The sequence below is a fragment of the Mixophyes fleayi genome, chromosome 12 (genome assembly GCF_038048845.1).
Source record: "Mixophyes fleayi isolate aMixFle1 chromosome 12, aMixFle1.hap1, whole genome shotgun sequence".
In the NCBI taxonomy this organism is placed as follows: Eukaryota; Metazoa; Chordata; class Amphibia; order Anura; family Limnodynastidae; genus Mixophyes; species Mixophyes fleayi.
In genome coordinates this window covers 21,844,872-21,870,505 of record NC_134413.1, presented here as the reverse complement: position 1 = coordinate 21,870,505, position 25,634 = coordinate 21,844,872, and the positions used below count along the sequence as shown (strand labels likewise).

At 40.9% G+C, this 25,634-nt stretch overlaps 1 protein-coding gene across 1 annotated transcript in view; it reads left to right on the top strand.

Moving 5' to 3' along the window:
• Positions 1-25,634, top strand: part of PRKCH (protein kinase C eta) — a 143,835-nt gene that overhangs the window by 85,568 nt on the left and 32,633 nt on the right. The window contains exon 10 of the mRNA XM_075192725.1: positions 13,858-14,012. Coding sequence (XP_075048826.1) covers positions 13,858-14,012 — 155 coding nt within the window. The remainder of the gene's footprint in view (positions 1-13,857; positions 14,013-25,634) is intronic.

Genomic DNA, 25,634 nt, shown 5'->3' with positions numbered 1-25,634 from the left:
ATCAATATTAAATTTCAGTGTAAAAATAAAGCTATCAAGTATTTGTGTGCTAGATGAAAAAACAGCCAGTATTTAACTTCTGTGCAAAATAATAAACTAATGTGCAAACCTTGCATTGTAACATGGTTTTGTTGAGGAGAAAACGTACTCATTTTTTTTACTTACTTTCCTTAATGAATCAGGCCCCTTGATCCAATTTTTTGATGAGTTATGAAGACAACTGCATTTAAAGACTGAATCCTATGCTAATATTTAATTATTTTTGAATTGTTGACTTTGTTTGGACTACTGTGATTAAGCCATTCATGTTCATTAAATATACAAGTAACTGCCATCAAAGCAGGTGTAAGTGTGTTTGTTGCCCTTTGGAGAATTCTGCTTCAACACTTATTTTTAGATGGCGGTAAGGGGATTGCTGTCACCGGCTGCTTAATATTGGCTGTGTTGCAGCACTTGTCCTAGAATAATTCTGTCTGGCCACATGGAATGAACCCGCTACAGCATTCTAAGGCAGCATGGAGATTTCAACTTTTCAGGATCACGGAAGGTTGGGGTCTACTTTTTTGTGAGGAGAACAGACTTAAATATCAGCCAATGTAATATTTTCTTATTTTGGGAGTTGTGATGGTATGAGCAGCCACCCAAGGATAGGCAACATATTAATTAGATGCTAAAACACTATGGTCATCATAAAGAGTTGGACAGACGTCTGTTCTATTAGCATAAAATATGCATTTTTGTAGTGCACATGCGCATCAGAAATGCATATGTGTAACACTGGCGGATCCAGGGGGGGGGGCGATTAGGGCAATCGTCCCGCCTAGCAGGGGCTTGCTGTCCGTGCAGGTCCGTTTTGACAAGAAGCATTTTCGATGCAGATGCTGGAAGTCTGGTGCAAGGAGACGCACCAATGCGTCTCGTCACCGCTAACTAGCAGCTTCTGATTGGATGATTGCGGATTGACCTCTCCAACTGATAGTACTTAATACATTAGTGTGACTGCTACATTATATAAAGTTGCAGCCATCTATTTGCATTACTTAATGTTGCCATGTGCAATACAGCAGCAAAGAATTTTTTTAAGGGAAAAGTTTGTATTTAAGTTCACATAATTTGATTGAATATCACTTGTGTTTTCTAGTTAATATTTTACATGGAAAATGCGACTTTCGTGGTTATTAATAACACTGTCCATACACTAGTCTCTGGGTACATAACACTACATTACATTATTACATTGCGTAGAAATAGGGTAATGCACATTTACTTTACCCCAGATGTCAACCCTGTGTATGTGTTTGTGTTGTAGAGCAGGAAATGTCCAACTGAGCATCGCCGTATAAATACTATTCTTAATGAGTGCGTCCTTTCCTGCTAACGTTCAGGGTGTAAGTGCGCCCAGTTCTACATGATTGTAAATGAGAAACGCTGTCCTTGAGAGTAGAAGCAAGCATCAGGCATCCAGATTTAATTTGGCCAAACAGCACCTGGATGGTTGGCGCGTAGGAAAAACAGCTTGTTGCTATGGGGCATTATTAGTTGTTTCTGGTGATAATCACACATGCCGTTAGATCATGAGCATCCCCTAAATGCATTTTCCACCACTATTAATATTTTTATAATGGTCGATTTGCTTAAAGCCAAGGGAACACAATTGTTGCTGTTGAGAAAAAAGTTTTCCATTTAGCTCTTTGGAAATGTTGTTGTTTTTCCTATAAACCCCACTCAAAACTAGCAGGCCCGCTGAGTTCCCCTGCTGAAGAACCTGACAATTCGGGAGAAACGCCCCCCTGATGGCTCCTGCGTAATGCTACATCTGAGTAGACAATCGGAATCGACAACCTGCATCTCCTGTCGTATTTATCCCTCAAATCCCAAACATGCAAATTCACGTCTACTACTGTGCCCCCTGTCTGCTCTTATTGGTTCACATTGTACATTTTGTCATTTATACACCTGGGGGTAAATGTATCAAAGTCCGGTTTTTTGTAACTCGCGGGAGATCGGCGAGTTGACAGCTAAAATTTAAAGTGGCGCTGGCTTGTAAAGGCAAGTTTACAAGCCAGCGCCGCTTTAAATTTTAGCTGTCAACTCGCCGATCTCCCGCGAGTTGAAAAAAAAGGTACTTTGATACATTTACCCCCTGATGTGCTTCCTGATTGGCTGTAACAACTCCCTGTGAGTATTCAGCTAATATTGTATGTATCATCATCATCATGAACCTTGTCATATGTAGCGTTTCTCCACTTACTAAATGTACCAAATAGTAGTATAGATTTGAGTGACTTAAATGCTTGTTTTCCTGTTGCATGCAGTTCTCCCATTGCTGATTTTTATAATAATGTCTGTTAAACAGCTATTAGCATAGCTGACAATTACAATGATTTTATATGTATTACATAACATTGTTTGCACGACTTTAAGATTTGGGATGTTTCTATTTAAAAATGTCATACATTCTTTTTGTCTCAGGAGAGTGATTGTTGCTGTTGGCTTTTCTAGATAACAGTCAGGAACGTCTGTATGTGGGTGTTTCCTTTGCAAATTGTTGAACACTGTTCTGGTTTCCTGTTTATTTCATCTGATTACAGACTACATGCATTGCCCAGCTGACAAAATATTCTGTAGTGCCATTGTAGCATGAGACAGGAGTGTGAGCTAATGAGGAGAAAGGGTTGGAAGGTGTTTTGTAGGGCCTGTGTGTGGGAGTAGTGCTTGGTTTCCCCCAATAGTGGAGGATAGTGGGGGGAACATAAGTGACAAGGGGAGAGTGGGGAAGACATAGCAGACATACACCCTCCCCAGTCTGGAGTTGCATGCAGCCACACTTGTGCATGTAATTCCAGATTGGGGAGCTCAGGGAGGACAGAAACCTAATGCAAAATAAATGATAAAAATATATCATACTTGCCAACTCTCCCTGAATGTCAGGGAGACTCCCTGAAATAGGGGTGATCTCCCTCACTCCCTGAAGAGTCTGGCATTCTCCCTGATGCTGAGCCAGTACAAGACGTGGTTGGCTTTGCCATCTGTGGCATGATGAAACAGTTCAGAAATTGTGTCCTATGTCCATGTATTGATGCCTACGGAGGTGGCCATTTTCATGGAGAACAGAAAAGTGGTGGGGGTGGGGCTTAATTTCATGCATACGTGGAAAGAAGGTTATATCTGCTGTATTATGTAAAGCCGAATAGCAAATGCTGTTTGCCTATATAAAGAAATATTACAAAGTGTTATAGTGACCTGATTCTGTGTAGGTGGGTGTAAGTACGCCTGGCGCGTATCCTACAAATGCAGCGCTGGTCTTATCTTGAGCAAGCATATGGGCTGAAATACACTATTTTTGGGTGCCCGTTTTTGGTCTGTAAATTACGACCATGTTGCGTCTCAACACCAGCACAACTAGACACTTGCTGTAGACCCATGCCTATATAGATATATATTGAGGCATACACAGAAATTTTCATTTAATATTTGACTCTGTAGCAACTACAAATAAAGTAGTTATGTTGGGTTTCATGCTCAGCATGGTCAAAGGCACATTAATTTCCATTTGCCTGATACACTGCAAACTCATTGGCCCAGCTTAAAAACATGCAGAATAAGGGAAGATTCTGGGAACAAAACATGAAATGAAGTATCGTATCTTTGATAGATGACTTTCATGTTGTTTTTTCACAGTTTGTAATAAATCTGTCAGAGGGTCCTGTATAATGTGAGATAACGTGGCTCTATGTAATAAGATCTACTTACAGTAAAGCCTTCCAAAAACACAGCCACAAGAGTCATACACCCACTTGTAATAACTAGCTGATTTGCACGTTATCTGAGGTAAGATGGATATAAAATATTGTTCCTTTGGGTGAATTTTATCTACATTTCTTCTGCGTTATGCCTCATTTACCATAAAGTATCGTAATTTATTCTCCCTTTTAGGAGAAATCTTTCCACATCTATCTTTAAAAGGCAAGTTAAAAAAAATTGGACAGCACAGAGGCCTAGTGGTTAGCACTTCTGTCTCACAGCACTGGGGTAATGAGTTCGATTCCAGACCATGGCCTTATCTGTGTGGAGTTTGTATGTTCTCCCCATGTTTGTGTGGGTTTCCTCTGGGTGCTCCGGTTTCCTCTCACACTCCAAAAACATACTAGTAGGTAAATTGGCTATTATTAAACTGACCCTAGTCTCTCTGTCTGTCTGTGTGTATGTTAAGGAATTTGGACTGTAAGCTCCAATGGGGCAGGGACTGATGTGAGTGAGTTCTCTGTACAGCGCTGCAGAATTAGTGGCGCTATATAAATAGCTGCTGATAATGATTGTTTTCCTGATACAGATACAAGAATAAGAATTTTATGGAGGTAACACTGGTCCTTCTGGTCTAGATGAGAACACTCCAGTCACAGCTTAGGGTGATGGTTTAGACACAGCTTATAATAATGTAGATAAAATGAGTTATTTCTGGGGGGCTGGGGAGACAGTTTTCTGCTGCTTCACATGAAGAGAGGTTTCTGCAGTGATCCCGATGCCCTGGGATGTATTGACTTTTAAAGCTAAGTTGTGGTTCTGCATAATAGATAGTATAGTAATTATGAAGTGGATGGGGCACCACTGAGCCATGGGCCCCTAGTGATCACGCCTTTCCAGCCATATTACAACTTGGCACTGCGGTGCAGCTAGTGGGTCCCACTGGTGTTTTCCCCGGTATAGTGGTGGACCAGGCCAACATTGGTGCCACCCACTTCAATTAAATACAGTTTTATTAGGAGAAACACTGAAAAGTTTCCTAGTTAGCCTCATTGATGGCTTAACGATTGTCAGTGTTTTCACTTTTTTTGTATAAAGCTTTTTAGTACATTGCTTGGAGCGGCTTTAAAATGCACTCTTCTGCTAGAGACTGATGGAGATCCTGTCTCGTCTGATACTTATAATGATGCAGAGAAGAGCATGTCCAGGCTCACTCAGAGTCTTGTAATGCGCTTCACACACACACACACACTTGGCACCTCTTCAGCGGCGCACGGAGCATTTTTAAGGGGGGGTTTCCCCTCCACCGAAAAAAAAAAAAAAAAGCGAAAGAGCTGTTGCGCATGCGCAGCAGCTCCGTTTAGGCAGCACTGTACTATACAGCAGCCGCCGCGCTGTCAAAGAAGCGTCCGCGGTGGTGCTGTATACAATACAGTGCCGCTATATAGGGCACTTGTTTAGCGGAGGGGAGGGGTTTCTGGAGACCCAGAAACCCCCCTGCGTGCGCCACTGCTCTTATAAAGGCCGTTCTCATAGATAGTACTCTGCTTAAAATAAGGGGTCCCTGAGACCTGAATGCTAAGCAAAAAGATGTGTAGATCTAGGACACATATGGATTTCTAAATTAGATTCAGATGACTCTTAACGCAGCCTGGGTTCAAAGTATGCGTCATCAGTGATGCTACATAATAATAATATTATTGGAAATTTCACCCTTAAAGGGAAGATTCTGCATTTGTCAACCATGTAAATTATATATTTGATGCATCTGTAATCCGTTATTAAATAGTTGTCGACCCAAACATGGAAAAAAACTTTGATTATATAGGGTGTGTTTTTCCTTTAAGCTATAGTGTGTGAAGTGTGTAAGAGTCCTGAAATCAGAAATAGATGTCCCATGTTCCGGAGCGGTGCTTTGGAATGTGAAAGTATTTTTACTCCTGAGCCTTGTGATGGATACAATTCTCTACCCACATGTTACAGGATAAAAGGACGATGACTTGAACTCATGTCTCAGGTCAGGTGACATTTGGCTCATACTGTACATATCACACATTGTTTACTGCAAGTGCAGAAAACAAGGGGGGGGGGGAATGATAGCTCATTTGTGAACCTTTTGTCTTATGACCCTGTACAAATAGCCATTGGAAACCAATACCTGTTAAAAGTGAAGACAAAACCTTATACTGCTTTCAAATTGTGGTCTGCACCATAGTGTACAGCATGCTTACAATCGCCATCATTGTTTGCAGATTATTTTTTGGACTCTCTGCGACAAAGTGCATTCATGCAAAGGCTTATGTATGCTCATCGAATGCTAGATTTTAACACCCGTGTATATGAGCTCTGAAGGACCACTAAGCATTAAATTAATCCAATATGAAAAAGTAATCAAGTAACATTTATATTTAAAATATTGCAAATGTCAGCTGAAATTAAGCTCATTGATAGTGCATGTATACGTACCTAGCGCCCTGCAAGCTACTGTCAGACAAATTAGACATTGAAAAGAGCAGAGTTCTTTATTTACATTAAAGAGGTTTAATAAATCTCTTTTCTTCTGAATATGATTGTTTTGGTGGGGGTTACTCCTCTGGGGCTCTCACAGATGACTTTGTTTAGCAGTGTCCTGGCACTTATACCGCTTTCATACTGCCGCCCCGGCAATATCCCGGGTTTTTCAAGCCGGGTTTTTGGGGCTCGGAGCGTCCCAGCTCATAAACACCATTCATACTGCACCTCGGACCTGGGAATTTCCTGGGTTGACCCCATTCATACTGCACAAGTCTGTGCCCTGTCAATTTGTGGGAGTCATCACCAGAGCAGTTTTCATTGGCTGAAAAATGGTGATGTCATTGAAAGGTGACTGGTTTTTTTTTCTTCCACGGGCTCCAACCGATGACATCATCCTCCAGAGACAGGCAGACAGCCAATCAGCTTGTTTTCTATGCAACCCGGGTTGAAAAACCCGGGTTGCATCATTCATAGTGCAGGCAACCCGGGTCCGACCCGGGAATTACCCCTCGATAAATGCCGGGTTGAAGACCCGGGTTTTTAGACCCGGGATTTTTGACTTGTACCATTCATACTGCACCAAGACCCGGGTCGTTTGAGCTCGCCCCGGCAAAAACCCGGGATTTTGGTGCAGTATGAATGGGGTATTAGATACTGCCAGGACCTCTGGCGATCACCTGTGCTGATGCTCGGCTCTCTGCATAGTATGGGTGATCTGAATCTGACACAGTGGCTCTAATTGAAATCCTTAGAGGCGCTGTGACGCCCTGCTACAGAGAGCCCTTGGTCACCTAGCAGTGAGCTCAAGAGACTGTGACTTCTACACTCTCTGCCCTAGGAATGTGCAGAGCCAGATTGTAGATGGGGGACAGCAGGTGACTGCATGCACCACCTGGCTGAATAAGACTGCAGGACGGAAAGAACCCCAGCAATCTATTATTGGGAAAGAAGGGAAATTCATACAGAAATGCAAGTGACCTAAAGAAGCTTTCCACTTTAATGTCTAAAGTGCTTTTAATCTAATGACTAATTAGTAGCATACTTCCCAATGCTCTATAATTTCCAGCGACAGTCCCTCTGAAATTCATTTAGTTACTAAGGATCTAAAAGAAAATATCAAACTTCTGGGACCTTATGGGTTCAATAATATTACTACTAATACTACTGTAATACATTGAAAAACATCTGTGATCCCACACTTGCAACAATTGTTTATTTTGAGTCAGAGTTACAACACCCTCTTCCCTATGAAATGATGCACACTGACTTGACTCTTGACATCTCTCCCAAATGTGCAGTCCTTTCTTTAGTCCTTTGTGTCACTGCCTTTAAACTCACAAGCATTCAACATCTCTTTACTCCCCCAGGTGGTAAAATGAATAATATTTACTTCTGTTGCAATTGGGCTCAACATAAACTCCCAATTTTTACAGATAAACCTAATATCCACTTATAAGACACTGTGGGCTGATTTATTAAAGGCAGGGCCGCCGAGAGGGGGGGGGGGAGCGGGTACAGTTTACCCGGGCCGGGCCCCCGCTGCTAATTAATTTTTTTTTTTTTAATTTTTCTGTCTTGCGCTTTTTTTTTTAACTTTTTTTTTTTTTTTTTTCCCGCGGAGGGGGGGGTCTTGGGTTTCTTGGGAGCTGGGAGGAAGAATAAATTAAAAAATAAAAAATAAAATAAATACTCACGTGATCGCGCGGCGCCGTGTCCCTCCTCTCCTCCATTCACACTGACTGCCGGGCGTGACGTCATCAAGTCACGCCTGTCAGTCAGTGAGGAGCGCCGCAGCCAGCAGGAAGAAAGAAGACAGAAGAGGAGACAGAAGAGCAGAAAAGAAAAGAAAGAAGTTGACAAAAGGTAAGTAAAGAAACGGAGAGGCAAGGGGAGGAAAACAGAGAGGGACAGTACTATAAAGAAAGGGGACAGAGAAACAGAGGAGGAAAAAAAGGAGAGAGCCACAGAGGAATAAAAAAAAATTGGGGAAAGAGGAACAGAGGAGGGGAAAAAAAGTGGGAGAGAGGAACAGAGGAGGGAAAAAAAGGAGAGAGCCACAGGGGAATAAAAAAAAAAGTGGGAGAGAGGAACAGAGGAGGAAAAAAAGGAGAGGGCCACAGAGGAATAAAAAAAAATTGGGGAAAGAGGAACAGAGGAGGGGAAAAAAAGTGGGAGAGAGGAACAGAGGAGGGAAAAAAGTGGGAGAGAGGCACAAAGTAAAAAAGAAGGGGGAAAAGCAGCATGGAGGTCGCAGTGTGAGCATAAGGGGGTACAGTGTAGTTGTGATGAAGGGGCACAGTATTGTGTGTGTAATGGCACAGGGGGCTTGTTGCAATGTAGTGTGTGTGAGGTAGGTGGCAGCTAATTAATGGGCGCTATTTTGTTTGTAGGGTGATGGTGAGGCAATTTAATAGTAGGGACTATTAATTTAAGATGGGGTGGTTTGGGGGCTATTGAATCTTGGGGTGAGTTTAGGGAGAATGAGGTCTATTTATTAAATGTGACTATGAATTATTTAATGGCAGTGATGGTTGCGGGAAATAGGTATTGCTGGGGCTGTTTGCAGGAAGGGATATAGGTTTATTTATTAAATGTGAATAGTATTATTTTAATGTTGGGGCTGGAGGAAGGCCTAATTATTAATCGTGGGTGCCATTGATTTAACGCTGGGGCTGGCTGTAATTTTCTAAATGTAGCCATTTTTTTTCAAAATAGGTCCTTCAACATTTCTGGATCCGGACAAGCCACAACTAAAGAAAGCAGCAGCCACAGGTGGAGAAAGTGAGAAGAACAGGTAGGAGAGAGCAGCACAGTGTGTGAAATGTTGTGATTCTAGTAGGGACAATACCAATTTTTGGTGAATGTTGTGTCCAATGTAAGGTGTAGGCCAAGACTGAACTGTTTGTGTACACACTGCATTGTTTGTATACTACCCTGTGGTGGTAGATGTCCTGAAAGTCAGGAGTGCTTGAACATATGTGACGCTCCGGCGAATTGAGAGCCTAGTGGTTTTTATGTTAGCCACGCCCCAATGGCACGTTTGCCACGCCCCCAAATGCATGACCACACCTCCCAAAAAATTTGCACTGCCGTTTGGCTAGCCACGCCCCTGAATATATGACCATAAACCTAATTTTTTTTGCGCCGCCAAATTTTGGGGCTTACTTCACTATGAGGGGGGCCCCATGAATTTGTTGTACCCGGGCCCTGAATTCTTCTTGGCAGCCCTGATTAAAGGGTCAAAAACACTATTGCGATAGGAATTCTTCTCACTTCTCTCTATACAACAAAAGGTTATTGTCAATGATAACACTGCTATTACTAAAATTGGTAAGATTCACCAACGATAGCTAAGCATATTTAACAAGTATTACAGTGTTACTTATAGCAACTCAATAGCTGTTATTTCTCCTGCAGACATGGTAGTTCTGCCGCTGCAGTTTGAGTTACTATGCTAACAAACCCCTAATTCCTCTGGAATTATTTCTAGTGTATATTCTTTGCTTGACTGTCAGACCTCTCTGAAGTATCATGGGAGGCAGACTGGCAAATAATGCTCTGGGAGTGGGTGGTCTATGATCTGGAAAGAAGCCTTCACTTCTACTCTACTCTACAGAGAGAGCAGTCCAGTCTTTAGAGGTTGGACCGTACTCCAGAAGTCTGTCATAAAATATTTCCTATTAGAACTGAGCCATGCTGTTTCTTAGGCTGTGGGGCACTTGCTATTTATTATCATGTTTGGTGGCTCTGCCGAGAAGTGCCCCTCTTTTGCAAATTGTAATCCAAATACCGTCCTAGGAGTTGGGTATGATTGCACCACTAGATCCTAAAATGCTTTTACTGGGGCTCATTCCCAGACACATTAAGCAGGGTTCCTCTGAAATTGTGCTGGCACATTTCATATTAGATCATTCTGAAATTGATCACTCATATTGGTTTGTACTATCCTGGCTACGTTGGTACTGAATATATCAAGTATTTAAGAGTTCGATATATTCCCAATAAATTGTGCCCAGTGAGAAACAGGTGTGTACCTAGATACCTGGATGTTCTGGTAAGGTTCCTATCTGAGCACAGATGGAGAGGTCTCTAACCCTAATTCCAATTTCTCCCTCCCTTATACCCTCTTTATTTTTTTCTCCATTTATTGTGTGCGTTGTGTGTTTTGTTCATCTCCTTGATGTGTTATTGTGATATTTCCATAGGTCAATAGCTATTTCAGCAGCACTTGGAACACACTTTTAATTATAACTACTGTTTTAATAATTACCGTTCTATTACCGTTCAATTTGCAAGTGAAAAAATTGCAACAATAAAAATGAATGATACTTCTGTACATTGCATTGTTGTAGCATAAATCTCTTTGGCAGTGTATGAATAGAACTAAATTTTATATTCTGTGGCTATAACCCAAGAATATGACAAAAGAGTATTATGTAGACATTCCCCGACTGTTACTCTGTTACATATAACACGGCTCCTGTAAAACTAGACTTCTGAAGAAAACTTGCTACAGTAAAACCAGTTCTGTCTTGTATAACATGTAGGTTTATGTTATAAGTAGCACTTTGCTGAACCTTTGTTTTTTTTTTAAACTGAGTTTTATTGACAAAAAAAATGTTCACAGTGACAATAATTTACATATTTCTTATATATTGCACATAAACTCAGTACTTTAAACAGTTACAACAAAACCAAGCATGTACCACAGTGGCTCAGCCAATCAGAGGCAAGGAATGAAATTAAGGAGGAAATGTGACTGTTCCAAATATAGTCTATTTTATATTCATAGTTTTTTTGGATTTTGTGGTGTAAGTACATATACCTGAAGTTTGTAAATGTTGGAACAGATTTTTTTCACTTGTATGTTTAGATTCTAATTATTTTAAAATTAAAAATGTTGTGTTTTTTTAACTTTTTTAATGGTCTTTGGAAAGAAGAGTAAGTTTGTTTATTTATTTTCATTGTTTGTGTCTTTTCAGGTTATTTTTAAATGATAGCAAGATTAACAAAATGTTTATGATTTTGCTAGATAGGGAAACAAAAATCAAAATTTGTTTTTGGTGCTAATTACTCTCTTAATTATTTATATCTGTTACTGAATGGAGCTGGCATTATTTGGACTTAAACCATCTTTTATACTTAACATCTGACAAACTAAAAACCACAAGTCACTTCCTAGTCACTGAGGCACTGAGGCACTTCCTGACCAATAATCATGAGGTACATCTTCCTAGTGACATCACTGAGGCACTTCCTGACCAATAATCATGAGATACTGCTTCCTAGTGACATCACTGAGGCACTTCCTGACCAATATTCATGGGGTACATCTTCCTAGTGACATCACTGAGGCACTTCCTGACCAATAATCATGAGGTACATCTTCCTAGTGACATCACTGAGGCACTTCCTGACCAATAATCATGAGGTACATCTTCCTAGTGACATCACTGAGGCACTTCCTGACCAATAATCATGAGGTACATCTTCCTAGTGACATCACTGAGGCACTTCCTGACCAATGATCATGAGGTACATCTTCCTACTGGTATCACTGAGGCACTTCCTGACCAATGATCATGAGGTACATCTTCCTAGTGACATCACTGAGGCCCTTCCTGACCAATATTCATGGGGTACATCTTCCTAGTGACATCACTGAGGCACTTCCTGACCAATAATCATGAGGTACATCTTCCTAGTGACATCACTGAAGCACTTCCTCACCAATAATCATGAGTTACTGCTTCCTAGTGACATCACTGAGGCACTTCCTGACCAATATTCATGGGGTACATCTTCCTAGTGACATCACTGAGGTACTTCCTGACCAATAATCATGAGGTACATTTTCCTAGTGACATCACTGAGGCACTTCCTGACCAATATTCATGAGGTACATCTTCCTAGTGACATCACTGAGGCACTTCCTGACCAATGATCATGAGGTACATCTTCCTAGTGATATCACTGAGGCACTTCCTGACCAATAATCATGAGGTACATCTTCCTAGTGACATCACTGAAGCACTTCCTCACCAATAATCATGAGTTACTGCTTCCTAGTGACATCACTGAGGCCCTTCCTGACCAATAATCATGAGGTACATCTTCCTAGTGATATCACTGAGGCACTTCCTGACCAATGATCATGAGGTACATCTTCCTAGTGATATCACTGAGGCACTTCCTGACCAATGATCATGAGGTACATCTTCCTAGTGACATCACTGAGGCCCTTCCTGACCAATAATCATGAGTTACTGCTTCCTAGTGACATCACTGAGGCACTTCCTGACCAATATTCATGAGGTACATCTTCCTAGTGACATCACTGAGGCACTTCCTGACCAATGATCATGAGGTACATCTTCCTAGTGATATCACTGAGGCACTTCCTGACCAATGATCATGAGGTACATCTTCCTAGTGACATCACTGAGGCCCTTCCTGACCAATATTCATGGGGTACATCTTCCCAGTGACATCACTGAAGCACTTCCTCACCAATAATCATGAGTTACTGCTTCCTAGTGACATCACTGAGGCACTTCCTGACCAATAATCATGAGGTACATCTTCCTAGTGACATCACTGAGGCACTTCCTGACCAATAATCATGAGGTACATCTTCCTAGTGACATCACTGAAGCACTTCCTCACCAATAATCATGAGTTACTGCTTCCTAGTGACATCACTGAGGCACTTCCTGACCAATATTCATGGGGTACATCTTCCTAGTGACATCACTGAGGCACTTCCTGACCAATAATCATGAGGTACATCTTCCTAGTGACATCACTGAGGCACTTCCTGACCAATATTCATGGGGTACATCTTCCTAGTGACATCACTGAAGCACTTCCTGACCAATAATCATGAGGTACATCTTCCTAGTAACATCACTGAAGTACAATGCACTTTGTAAACACTTTCCGCCCCATATCTCAGTGATATCATTTAGTTCCTACTAGAATGGCTGCCTCCATTGTGTGTAGGGGACTGATACATTTAAAATACTGAGATCCCTTTCACTGTGATGCTCTTTGGTATTTACTATTTGAGAAATTGCATTTGCAATTCTCTTTCCTCATTCCTCAATATGTAAAGGTGTTTTAATTACTTAGATGGTTCTATTCCCTCATTTTAATTATTAATGTAAATTGTCTAGAAGTGTACCTCTGTTAAGACGCATCCATCGGATACTTTCAAGGCAAAGGCATCAACTTTGGGGGCTGAAACAATATTTATCGGAATGTAGCTGAAACAGTGACACATGAGCTATTAGTTACTTATGATTTGATAGGCTGAATATTGGTCCTTCTCTCAAAATATCTGGCCCCACTTTGTACACATTTGCCCAGTGGTGGAAGTGGGGGTATATACGGTAGTATGCCATACCGACACGTCCCCTACTGCCTTCATTGTAAAACCATTAAATTCCAGTATATTTTCCATTCCGCCACTTATAAATTTCCACTTCAACCACTGCCTACCTTCATGTATAGACAGCACATGCAGACATTAATTATTATAATAAGATCCTTGTATCTGATGACTTATCTTTCTTTTCTTTTTTTTTTTACTTTCAAAAGGACCGGTTATTTTTCGTGATGGAGTTTGTAAATGGGGGAGATTTGATGTTTCATATCCAGAAGTCTCGACGGTTTGATGAAGCCCGGGCCTGCTTCTACAGTGCTGAAATCACGTCTGCCCTCATGTTTCTTCATGAGAAAGGCGTCATTTATAGGTAAGGAGACCTTCAAACACTTAAGCATCCGAGCAGGGGCTGCACCTCAATTGTGTCAAGTTCAGCTTTAATGTCTGTATATATTTTCTCCCCACACTGTGTACCCTCTGAAATATGTTGTTGCTTTACACATAAAGTGTAATCATAATCGCAAGCTAAATTTATGCTTGTAATAAATTATCAGCCATATTGCTAATATAATGGAGGGTGCTTCTGAAACCTAATTATTGTCAGGCCTAGTAAATGTCATCTTTTAAAATGGTAACATAACAGCCTTTTTTTGCAACACGCCACTCCCAGTCATCATACACACATACCTCTGTCTCACTTGTTTGAGCAGAAATGCATGTCTTTAGACCAGAACGGTGGGGGCTGGGTTTCACAATACTGGGGCACCCACAAGCTAATTTCCGTCAGCGCTTAGCAGACTACCTTCAGTGTATCGCCTCCAGTACTGTGGGTATGGGAACATCTTTTCACACCCTGGCAAATATCTGAATTAAGAATGCTTAAGTTTATTAATAGCAAATCACCAGCAGAGCTATAGCATTTTTATCAAATGGATCAATGAATCACTCTGTGAGGAAACACAATTACACTATGATACCAGTCTCCTTATAGCGGACAAAGGTTTATCTGCTTCGGCTTGATCCTTTATAGCGATGCTCTACTCCTGTTGCTGCAGCCCCTCTTCACTGTCATTCCACTTTCGGCAGCAACAGATCCACAAGACCTGCAGAGAATGAGGATGATGAAAGGACAGTGCCGGTATTCACAGTCCTTTGCTGTAACCTCTGTTTCTTGGTCAGTCTAGTAGGAGCTGTAACCCCTCACCAGCCCTGACACCCAGCTTACGATCTGAAATCCCTGAGTTTCTCTTCTGTTCTGTGGTCTGGAACCTTATTTATCCAGGCTCTGTTTCCCACCCTTGAGGCTTCTGGGTGGAAGGGAGGAGCTAACTTTGCTGGCTACCCGATTGGCAGCCCGGGAATGTGACAGGGACTGACAGCTGCCCATCTCACTCCTGGACACCCTGCCGACACTGGCTCCACAGAGTCTGGAGATACTGTGTATTAACAGCTCTGGTAACCTCCCTGAATGAACACCTTGTAGTCTTTTAGAGACATCTAGAGCTCCATACTTAATAGCATGTCCTGTGTGTGTATTCCAGATACCAGCAGCTGTAGAACCGGTGCTTAGTGTATGAAGCAGGCTGGGCTTGGAACAATCTTGGCAGCTCTGTTGTATTACAGGATACATACATAGGCATAAGGGGAAAATTGGAGGGAATAACCGGGGGAGAGCGGGTCCCAGCAGGTTTAACCTTTATTGATCATGACTGATACCTGGGGATCTGGGGGATACAAGGAATACAAAAGTTTCAAAGTCTATACTCACAAGGTGCATCTATGGTGGGTTAGAGTTAACCTTTTGTCTCCTCAATACTCAGTAACATGTATAAAGTAACTGACTTCTGTGCAAAGCTCTTGTAGAGACAAATTGGACATGTATACACAGTGATTACAAACCAGTAAAACAGCGAGAAAATTCTTAACTTGACATTCATTACAGAACTGTTTAATAATATTGAGTGTATATGAACTGTTGGGATAGAATCCATCCAGTCAAGAGAGACTATGAAAAATAAACTGCTTAAAGGATGATTATACTTAAATAAAAATAGTTTTCTAATTGTAGCAGATGCTCCCCATAATTAGGTGAATATTTAATTATAAATTGTCTAATTATTGTCTTAAGTGGAATTGTCTTTGTCTGCAAATCTGGATAAGCAGCCAGTTGTGTCCTACAGGTTCTACCAGAACACTCTGTGGACAAGGCCACCATCATGGGGGTACAGGGAGTACAGCAGTATGGGCCCTAACAGCAGAGTGGGGCCCCACCAGCCCCGGGCCCAAACAAATGTATTAGGGGTGGGGGACTCCAAAGTGAATTAAGGGAGGTAGTGGGCACCGTTTCTAGGCAGCTGCACCTGAGGTGTGAGAGGTGGTGTGAGGATAGACCTCTGCGTGTAATTACGGATATGGCAGTGGGCCCTCTTACAGGCAGCATGTCTGCCTCTGCTTCCAAGATGTCGGGGGCCCACAGCTGCTGCTATTTGCTCTAATTGCAGCCCCCCGGGTTCCCAGTCCCCAGACAAAGATTAATTAATAACTTCACAGCGCTGTTAATCAGGGGCAAACGTAGGATATGTAGAGGGGGGTTCCCACACCACGCCACCAGTGGGAGTGACCAGCATGCATGGGGGCGTGACTATAAATTTAGACAGTGCTTGGCTGCTCTCCAACTCTTCCTATCCCCATAATATACATGGGCAATGCTGCGTGTACTTCTGGTGCCCCAGCCTTGGAGGGGGTTTTCCAGGCATTAGGCACCCCCCCCCCCCCTCGGTTTGCCTATGTTAATAGGGAGGAGCTGAAAGGAGACAGCAAGAAGACGCAGAGAGGTAAGTTGCCTACTGCAGGGGTTAGATGAGAATGAGGGGGGGGGGGGCAAGGCAAATGTTGGGTAGAGATTAATTTAAAAATGAAGGTGGGTTGAGAGAAGGAAGGAGGGGGGCCCTGCCTGTTACATTTGTACTGGGCCCCGCAAATTCGGCTGGCAGCCCTGTCGGAGGGTGGATAAGAAAACACATTGTCAGTAATAATCACAGAACTACTGCGGAGATTATAGAGCTCCAAGTTTGCTATTGTTAAAGCCCTGTACCTAGGGGTATATGTACTAAACTGCGTGTGGAGATGTTGCCTATAGCAACCAATCAGATTCTAGTTATCATTTATTTAGTACATTCTACAAAAAGTCAGCTAGAATCTGATTGGTTGCTATAGGCAACATCTCCACTTTTTCAAACCCGCAGTTTAGTATATATACCTCCTAGACTTCTTTTATAGACTAAAAAATGGTCTTACGTATCAGCCTCTGTGACCCAGCTTTGTCTCACGTGCCATTTGACGTCCTTCTTGGCACCGAGTTTATCAAATGAGTGAAGCAGACTAATCTAAACAGGACAGACGTGTGTATAGTCCTTATCATGGGATCCTCTTAGGGTGGTGATGTAACACAATGCTATACTAGTCTGCTGAACAGCTCACGTGTATACTGCCTGCATCAGCTAGACAATATTATTCATTTAAACTACTGCTCAGTGGTCAAAGTGGAAATTTAGAAGTAGCGGTATGAGAAATAGCAGTAAATGGCATTTGATAGTTTTACAATAAAGGCAGTAGGAGAAGACTATGGCATACCACCGTATCCCAGCCCATTTCAACCACTACTACTATTTATCAGAAAATAAAAGTATAATCTATATATATATATATATATATATATATATATATATATATATATATATAATTATAGAGGTGATAAAACTTGGTGAAAATAAATTCTCTTGGCATGTAGGCTGCAAACATGAAAGGAATTTTCCAAAATCAGATAATATATGTTTTGTTCTCCTACCATTATAACTAAGCACATAGCTTTATCTGTTTGGCGTCCTTCCGTACTTTCCAGTCTTGTTTTATAATCAGGGCAGAGTTTATTTTCTGTGCCCTTGGGTAAAACACTATTGTGCGGTGCTCTCTGTGTTGGATATAACTGAATCCAGAGTTTGTGTTATAAAAACTTTGTCTCATGCTATAAAGACATGGCTGAAAAACACAGAAGATAACCTGAATGAGGGGAAATATGTTTTCTTTGCTATGCTTATGACATTTGTGCTGGGGTATCTACCAAGTGAAGTAAAACTGGCAGCTACGTCTCCTATTAATAGATGCCAAAGCCCCCCGGACACATTATTGTAAGTGAGCAGAATTTAAGTATAAGTTGATTTTGTTTTCACTTTAACCCTATCTGTCCTGAGGAGAAATTGTATTTGTTCTTCAAAAAAAGTTCTTGAAAGTCTAATTTTCGCACTGGAGGGCAGGGAGAGGTTAAATGGTGAGAGGACTTTATCTAGTCATCTAGAGGAACAGTGGCTCAGTTTTGGGAGTCAGAAAAAAATATAAAATGTCTTGCCTGTATTAAATAAAATTAAAATGATGGATTATTTTGTTGATTGTCACCTTACACGCATGTGTTGTTTTATTGTTCTGTGAATAAGTGCTATGAAATGCAGAGCTATCTTGTTTAATACATTTAACATAGTAACCGAGACTTGTTGGAACAAGTGAATGTCAGGACAAACACGTACATCCACGTCACTAGAATTTATACAGAATGTACAGGATCTGCACGGAGGCATAGTGGTTAGCACTTCTGCCTTGCAGCACTGGGGTCATGAGTTTGATTCCCAACCATGTCCTTATCTGTGAGAAGTTTGTATGTTGTTTGTGTGGGTTTCCTCCCACACTCCAAAAACATACTGGTAGGTTAATTGGCTGCTAACAAATTGACCCTAGTCTGTGTGTGTGTGTGTGTGTGTGTGTGTGTGTGTGTTAGGGAATTTAGATTGTAAGCTCCAATGGGGCAGGGACTGATGTGAGTTCTCTGTACAGCGCTATGGAATTAGTGGCGCTATATAAATAAATGATAATGATGATCTGTCTCAGAAGCAGAGGAATGTTGGGCACCTTAGGCTGAGGCTGGTATGATCACAGTAGAGATGGGACTGCAGTAAGAGGGCAATATGGTAATAACACATATACTCTGTCATTAATAAGACTGTAATCTTTGTATGTTTTCCTATATTTATCCTGTCGTTCGGTGGGACAATTTCATCCAGAAAATCTTCTTTTTCTGCCCTATTGACTGATTTGTTAAGGTAAAATCAGTAAAAATAGGCAAAGATTTTAACCCTGGACATCCCGCGGGGTAACCTTCTGTGAGGTTCCGAAGGGATACCTCTTGTAATTGACATTACTACTTAGTGCAATTAACTGGAGTCTCACCCCAGAGGGGTTCCTTTTCACTTTAAAACTGTTACCCTTGAAATAGGAAAAAGCCTTTAACCCACCTTCCTTACAACTGTGTCCGTGACCTTATGTAATTTCCACTCAGACCTGTTCGGAAGTGCAAGTACCTTGGCCAAGTATGTTGCAATCAATGAACAATTCAGCCTCATGTGGAGGACAAATTACACACACAGGTTGGGATGCTTATCTGATCACTCTGCGCTTCCTTCAGACTTCCATGGCGTTCCAGGAGTTAACACTTGCATCTGCCCATCTGACACAAGGGCCGTATATTGTGCAATAATCTACCAATTTAGGCAAAAACTACCAACTTGTCCAACCGAACTCCTGTTTGTGGCCAGGGCTCATCTCAGAAATTGTGGGGCCCAGTACAAATGAAACAGGCTCGACCTTCATCTCCCCTGGATAGACATAGTGGTGTAGCTTGGAGCCATGGTGCCCAGAGCGAGCGCCCAACGATGCCCCTCCTTTGTTGGTGTACTGTGTGGTTCTCCAGGTATTATTGTGACAGGTAGATGCACAATAAGAGCCTGGTAGATCTGCATAACAATTTTAATAAAATCCTTGCAAATTAAGATTAATTTTGTAATTTCATACTGTAATGACCTTTATTGAATGTCACAGGATTGTGTTGTTATGACTCCTGTAAGCTTCAAGTGTAATTACCTGAGGCAGTCTTGCCACACGCAGTTCTCATCCATCAGATTTCTCCAGTTAATCTGGTTCTGTCAACAAGTTTCTTTTGTAGAGCGATTCTAAGTAAAGTTAATTAACTTATTGGGTTTAAACCTTACCGACAAATTTGCAGGCGACTATGACCTCGTGTTGCATGCACGCTGATTATTTTAGCTGTACACTCATTCTGTGAATGTGTGAAGGTAAATGTAGACGATTATATAATTGTAACCACTTTTGACATGTGTGTATTAGGTCAGATATTGTACTTCACATGCTATGTTCATCAGTTACATGTTCTCTAATGAAATAGTTTTCTGCCATTTTACATGTTTGTGTCCGAAAGACTATTGCAATATTTTTATGGATAATTGTAGATAAGTATGTTATATGTAGGAACATTGGGCCTGATTCCTTAAGTATCTTAACTTAAGAAACTTCTTATTTAAGTCTCCTGGACAAAACCATGTTACAATGCAAGGGGTGCAAATTAGCATTGTGTTTTGCACATAAGTTAAATACTGACTGTTTTTTCATGTAGCACATAAATGTCAACTTTAAATTTCAGTGTACAAATAAGCTATTAAGTATGTGTGTGCTACATGAAAAAACAGTCAGTATTTAACTTATGTGCAAAACAGAATAATAATTTGCACCCCTTGCATTGTAACATGGTTTTGTCCAGGAGACTGAAATAAGAAGTTTCTCAAGTTAAGATCCTTAATGAATCAGGCCCATTCTTATCGAAATGTTTTGTGTGTGTATATGTGATGCAAATGAACTGACCATTCATAGGGTTTGTATGTAACAAAAAAGTTTGCAGTTCACCTTAAAAAGGTTTCCACTTTTGGACAACTCCTAAATATAACATGCCCACCAAATATAGAAGATGGGCAGGGGTCCTACTGGGAACCAGTCCTGTTACCTGATGACAAGAGTTAGCATATTATAGGGGGATTCCGGGGTACCAGAAGCCAGGTTTCAGCTGAGCGTCACTTAAAGCAGGAACTTTGAATAAGCTATAGAACTGGCAATAGTGCAGCAATGGATGACCCTGAAACTAACCAGCTTCCTTTGGAACATTTTAGACCTAATTTCTTTTTATAGAGCTATGAATAATGGCACCCGCAGACATGTCTAAGATAGAACTACAGATAAACTCTAAGCAAGAAAGATTCTGGTGATAAACACTGTTCATTAGCTCACAAACCATCTCTCTCTATTCTGAACTTCACCAGTAAATAGAGAATGCAGCCATACTACCTTATCTGAATGTTTTGTTTTTAAACTGATGTATAAAGGGACACAACATAAATAAATTAAAAAGCATTTATATTATTGTTTTACAGGCATTTAACTGTGAGATTTAGCATTATAATGCATAAATAACCTTAAAGGGTTTTTCCATCTACAGATAACCTTAATTTATTGGCTCGTGTATGCCATTCTGCAAATTTTACTGAATACTTCACATTTTCTTTATAGCTCCTTTTATGTACCTTTTAGTCCTCTCTTTATATCATTTTGTAGCCCAATAATTACATTTTTACGAACCACAAGCCACAAAGCATCTGCACGCACAATCAGTAGTTATTGCCTCCTTTCCTGGGGAAGAACTCCACCCTGCCTCAGTAAATGCCAGTAATCCCTGCTCAGATAGGCACAATGGTCAGAATTCTCAAGAAAAAACGAGGTTACATAATACAGTAACAATATAATAACTGCCTAAGAGATGAAGTGAAAACAAGAGGAACAAAGATTAAATGTTTTTGAGAGATTTAAAAACGTTTTACACGTTTTAATGCAAATCTATTGGAAATAATTACACACTATCAATACATGCGAAGAAATGCAGTATAAACGGAACTATGTACAGCGCTGCAGTACCCTAATGGCGCTTCATACATAAAATATAATAATAAAATAATAGATATTACATATAGAACCAGATTAGTGGTATGAGTATGAGTAACAACTGAGAATTGCATCCAACATAGAAAACAAGAAAAGTGGCTCTGTACAAGGTTATTATCAGGGATTAAAAATGTCCAAGGACATCTTTTTGCAAACCTCAATTGTCCCTGGAACTCAAGTATAGTTCCCATTTATAGTTCAACATCTAAAAGCAAGTAAGTGGTGAAACAGAATCCCATAGAGCAATTAGACCGGGCTTATGATAGTGACATACAAGCACTTTGTGCTCCCTTATGTTGTAAACATGCGCTTGCATTCTTTACTTGCCTTACATAGCAGACAGTGTAAACACTGAGTTCACGGCACTAGCGCTAATCAGGTCTATGAATGCCGTAGCTATCATGTGGCAGTTGCTGTGAATACACTGCCTGCTGTATGGAGCCAAATAAAGCATGGGACAATTGTTATGGTTAAACTACTGTATGTGTATAAAAAAAACAAAACAAAGCACACTGAACCCAGAGTAGCAGTATAGCTGTCAAAAAGCTGTTATGATACTTGACATGTGACAGAAAAACAGTGTTTCCCATTCACTCTAAGGGCAAGGTCACATGGGAGTAGAATGCTGAGGTTTACTGACGGGAATCTGCAACATTCTATTGTGAGAATAGACTCAGTAAGCATTAAAATGACGGGAAGCACTGTTCCCCTTTAGTATCAAATCATCTCCACTGTTAAAATGTGACACATAAATGCAATGGAGAGCAATGGAGAGCAATGGAGCTCTCCTGAATGTCACTGTAGACTTTGAAGAACACTGCTACCCCTGCTCTTTCTTCTCTAACTATGACGCTGCCCAACTGCACTAGAGACTGCCAAGAACTGTGCTACCCCTTCTGTGAAATGGTGCTGGATCGCCGTGGAGGGCGGTACTTATAGAGCCCAAAACTCGAGAGATCCGACGAAGTAACAACATTTTGCCTCGTTTTCATTTTCCGAGGGCGCACGAAAGTACCGAGCCGGCTCGGTACTCGGATTCGCTAAGTTCGAGTGTGTTCGGTTCTTGGTGAACCGAGCCTGAGCATCTCTAATATATATATAAATATATGTATATATATATATATATATATATATATATATATATATATATATATATATATATATATGTATATATATATATATATATATATGTATATATATATATATATATATATATATATATATATATATATATATATGTATATATATATATATATATATATATATATATATATTGTACATCAAACAAATAGACACTAGTAATATATATATATGTATGTATATAATATATATATATATATATATATATATATATATATATATATATATATATATATATATTGATGTGTCTTTGTGTCTCTCCTTAGTAATCAGTGGCTCATCAGCTCATTAAATCTAAACCCAGTGCACTCTGAGCATGCTGATGCGGCTCTTCAGCTGTACATATTTACATATTTACCTGTTACCTTAGCAGCCACGGCAGGTGTGACTAGTCCATTCATCTCCTGTCAGGTTCAGGACTTTTACACCTGATTTAATGTTGAGTTACTGCCTCCTCCCAAGGGATCATATTCATAGAGGGAGAATTTATTAGTGTACATTAATTTGCTGACTACGTGTTCAGCTGCACAGCAGTCTGCATAGATTTTCCTTTTCTAATAAGGCTTTATATTGTAGTCAGATTTGTGGCAGTCAGGGCACTTTGTAATAAATCTCATGATCACATGCTCACTCTTGCATTCTCACACCTCTTCTGTCTGTACCAAGCAGAGTGTGGAGAGTTCTACAAAGAGTGCATCTTTCTTGGTAGACACTGATTGGGGTTATTTTGCTAACAGAGTTTGAAAACTGCACTAAAATCATAGCAACCAATGAGACATTTGCTTTCATTTTTAACTTGCCCTAGACTGATCAAAGCTAATTGGTTGCTTTGGTTTTAGGGCAGATTTGCACTTTTGAGCAGTGTTAATAAGTCCAGGAGGTAAATGTATCAAGTAGCGAGTTTCTGGCGTGTTTGAAAAGTGGAGATGTTGCCTATAGCAACCAGCCAGATTCTAGTTATCGTTTTGTAGTACGTACTAAATAACTTGAAACTGGTTGCTATAGGCAACATCTCCACTTTTCAAACCCGCTGGAAACTCTCAGTTTGATCCATTTGCCCCTAGTGTGCCTTGCCCTTTACAGAAAGTGAAACTGTAGGGTAGTTGATGAGTAACATATCGAGTTACTCGCAAGCACCCCCAGCAACAAAAATGACCCTGTTAGACAAAACCTGTATGGAGAGTGGATGCTGTGGTCCTTTCAACTTTACCTAGTGGATCTTAAGTTGCCTACTCTCCCGCAATGTCCGGGAGACTCCCCTGAATTTGTAAGAGTTTTCCCGGGAGAGCAGTGAACACTATCGCATTTCAACCCACTTCCCTGGTGCATTGGGAGGAGGCGGGGCTTACATACATGATTTGCATGACCACGCCCCTCACACTCGTCCACAGGATCTCCCCCCCATGATGTCCCGGGACAGAGATTGATGATGACAACAAGAATAATAATAAGATTATTTGCGTACCTCCCAACATTCAGACGTCTAAAATTGGGTCAAAATTAGCCCTGCCCCTGATCCACCAAACTCTATTCTGATCTGCCCAAAAACACCCACTTTTGTGCAATACTCCACCCAATTTTTTGCAAGCCCCGTCCCTTTCAAGCTCTGTGAATCGAGACAATTGGGAGGTATGTTATTTGTGTTCTTTTTTTCCCCCCAAATATACATGGGTATCCGGACAGTAAAAAGGGACTTGCTTCTAAATGATCCACAGAATATATACAATCTGCTCTGGAAAAGTCTAAAACTCACACTGCCCTGCCAAGCGCTTGTGCAGTGCAAGAAATGGCAACTCTACAGCCTTCCTTAATTTTATAAACAGTATTCCTGGTCTAGAGGCGGATTCTGGGCCGTTTTCCATGGACCCAAGGAATGCATTGTAGGGTTCTTGAATCAGTGTTTGCAAAAAAAATGACAGCTGCCCTGGTTAGTAGTATTTTGTGTTCTATTTCCCAGTGTGTCACAGAACACTTGAAAATTTGAACGCTCAGGCGTCTGTCCTAAATTAGTATTGCCCTGGCCTTAAGGTCAGAGGAATGGCAAAACTTGGAGGAGGTGGGGGAGGTGAATATGTACCCACAGCAAGCTTAAGAGAAGTAAATGAATCACTGATATAATGACATCACACCTCTGAATGTACAGCTCTGTGCACATTACACATATTGTACATGCTGTACCATCTGTTAAACAGCGATGACGAGAACAGTGAAATCAATCTAGATTTCCAGATGCCCAGTCAATCGACGTTTGAATGCCAAGGTGACCTTAATGAACAACACAGGATTTAGTAAATTGGACAGCAACAAATTAAGGAATTAAACACACACACAAGAATATTATGAACACTGTTAACTTGAGATAAAATGGATTTTTAATTGTCAATTGTACAGCAACCAAGGGGTATGCATATGTCTACAACTTTAATACTTTTCCGTAATAACTGGCAGTCATTAAAGATGCGCTAGTGGACAATTTGGTCTCTGACAAAAGCGAATTCCTGAAAGTGCAAAAGTGCAATTGTTTTGTAGCGTCATATGCCTACAAATGTGCAGATGAGTCTATTGTCTTTGGGATGGCTATAGCTTGCACTTTCTGCGCCTCTCGTGACAGTCTTTAAGCCAGCAGAGGGGGAGAAGGCACATTTCGCGTGACGTTCCATGTTTTCCGTGTTTTTAACACTTTTTGCTCCCCCACAAAATGACTTGATTTATTTATTTATTTGACTGGTGGGAGGTCCCAGATATCAAACCTCACCCTATAATTTAGGGCATTCTAGGTGCACTTGTATTGAAAACCTTTAAATGCACAAAGGTGTCCTTGTTCTGTAGTAAGGGTAACTGCACAGTACAACTTCTACTTTGACCTGTCTGCTGGATGTTTATTTACAGGTCAGGGCACTCTTTAATATGCATGCCACCTAGCTGTAGGTAAGATGTATGCCTGCAGGGGCAAAGACAGGAT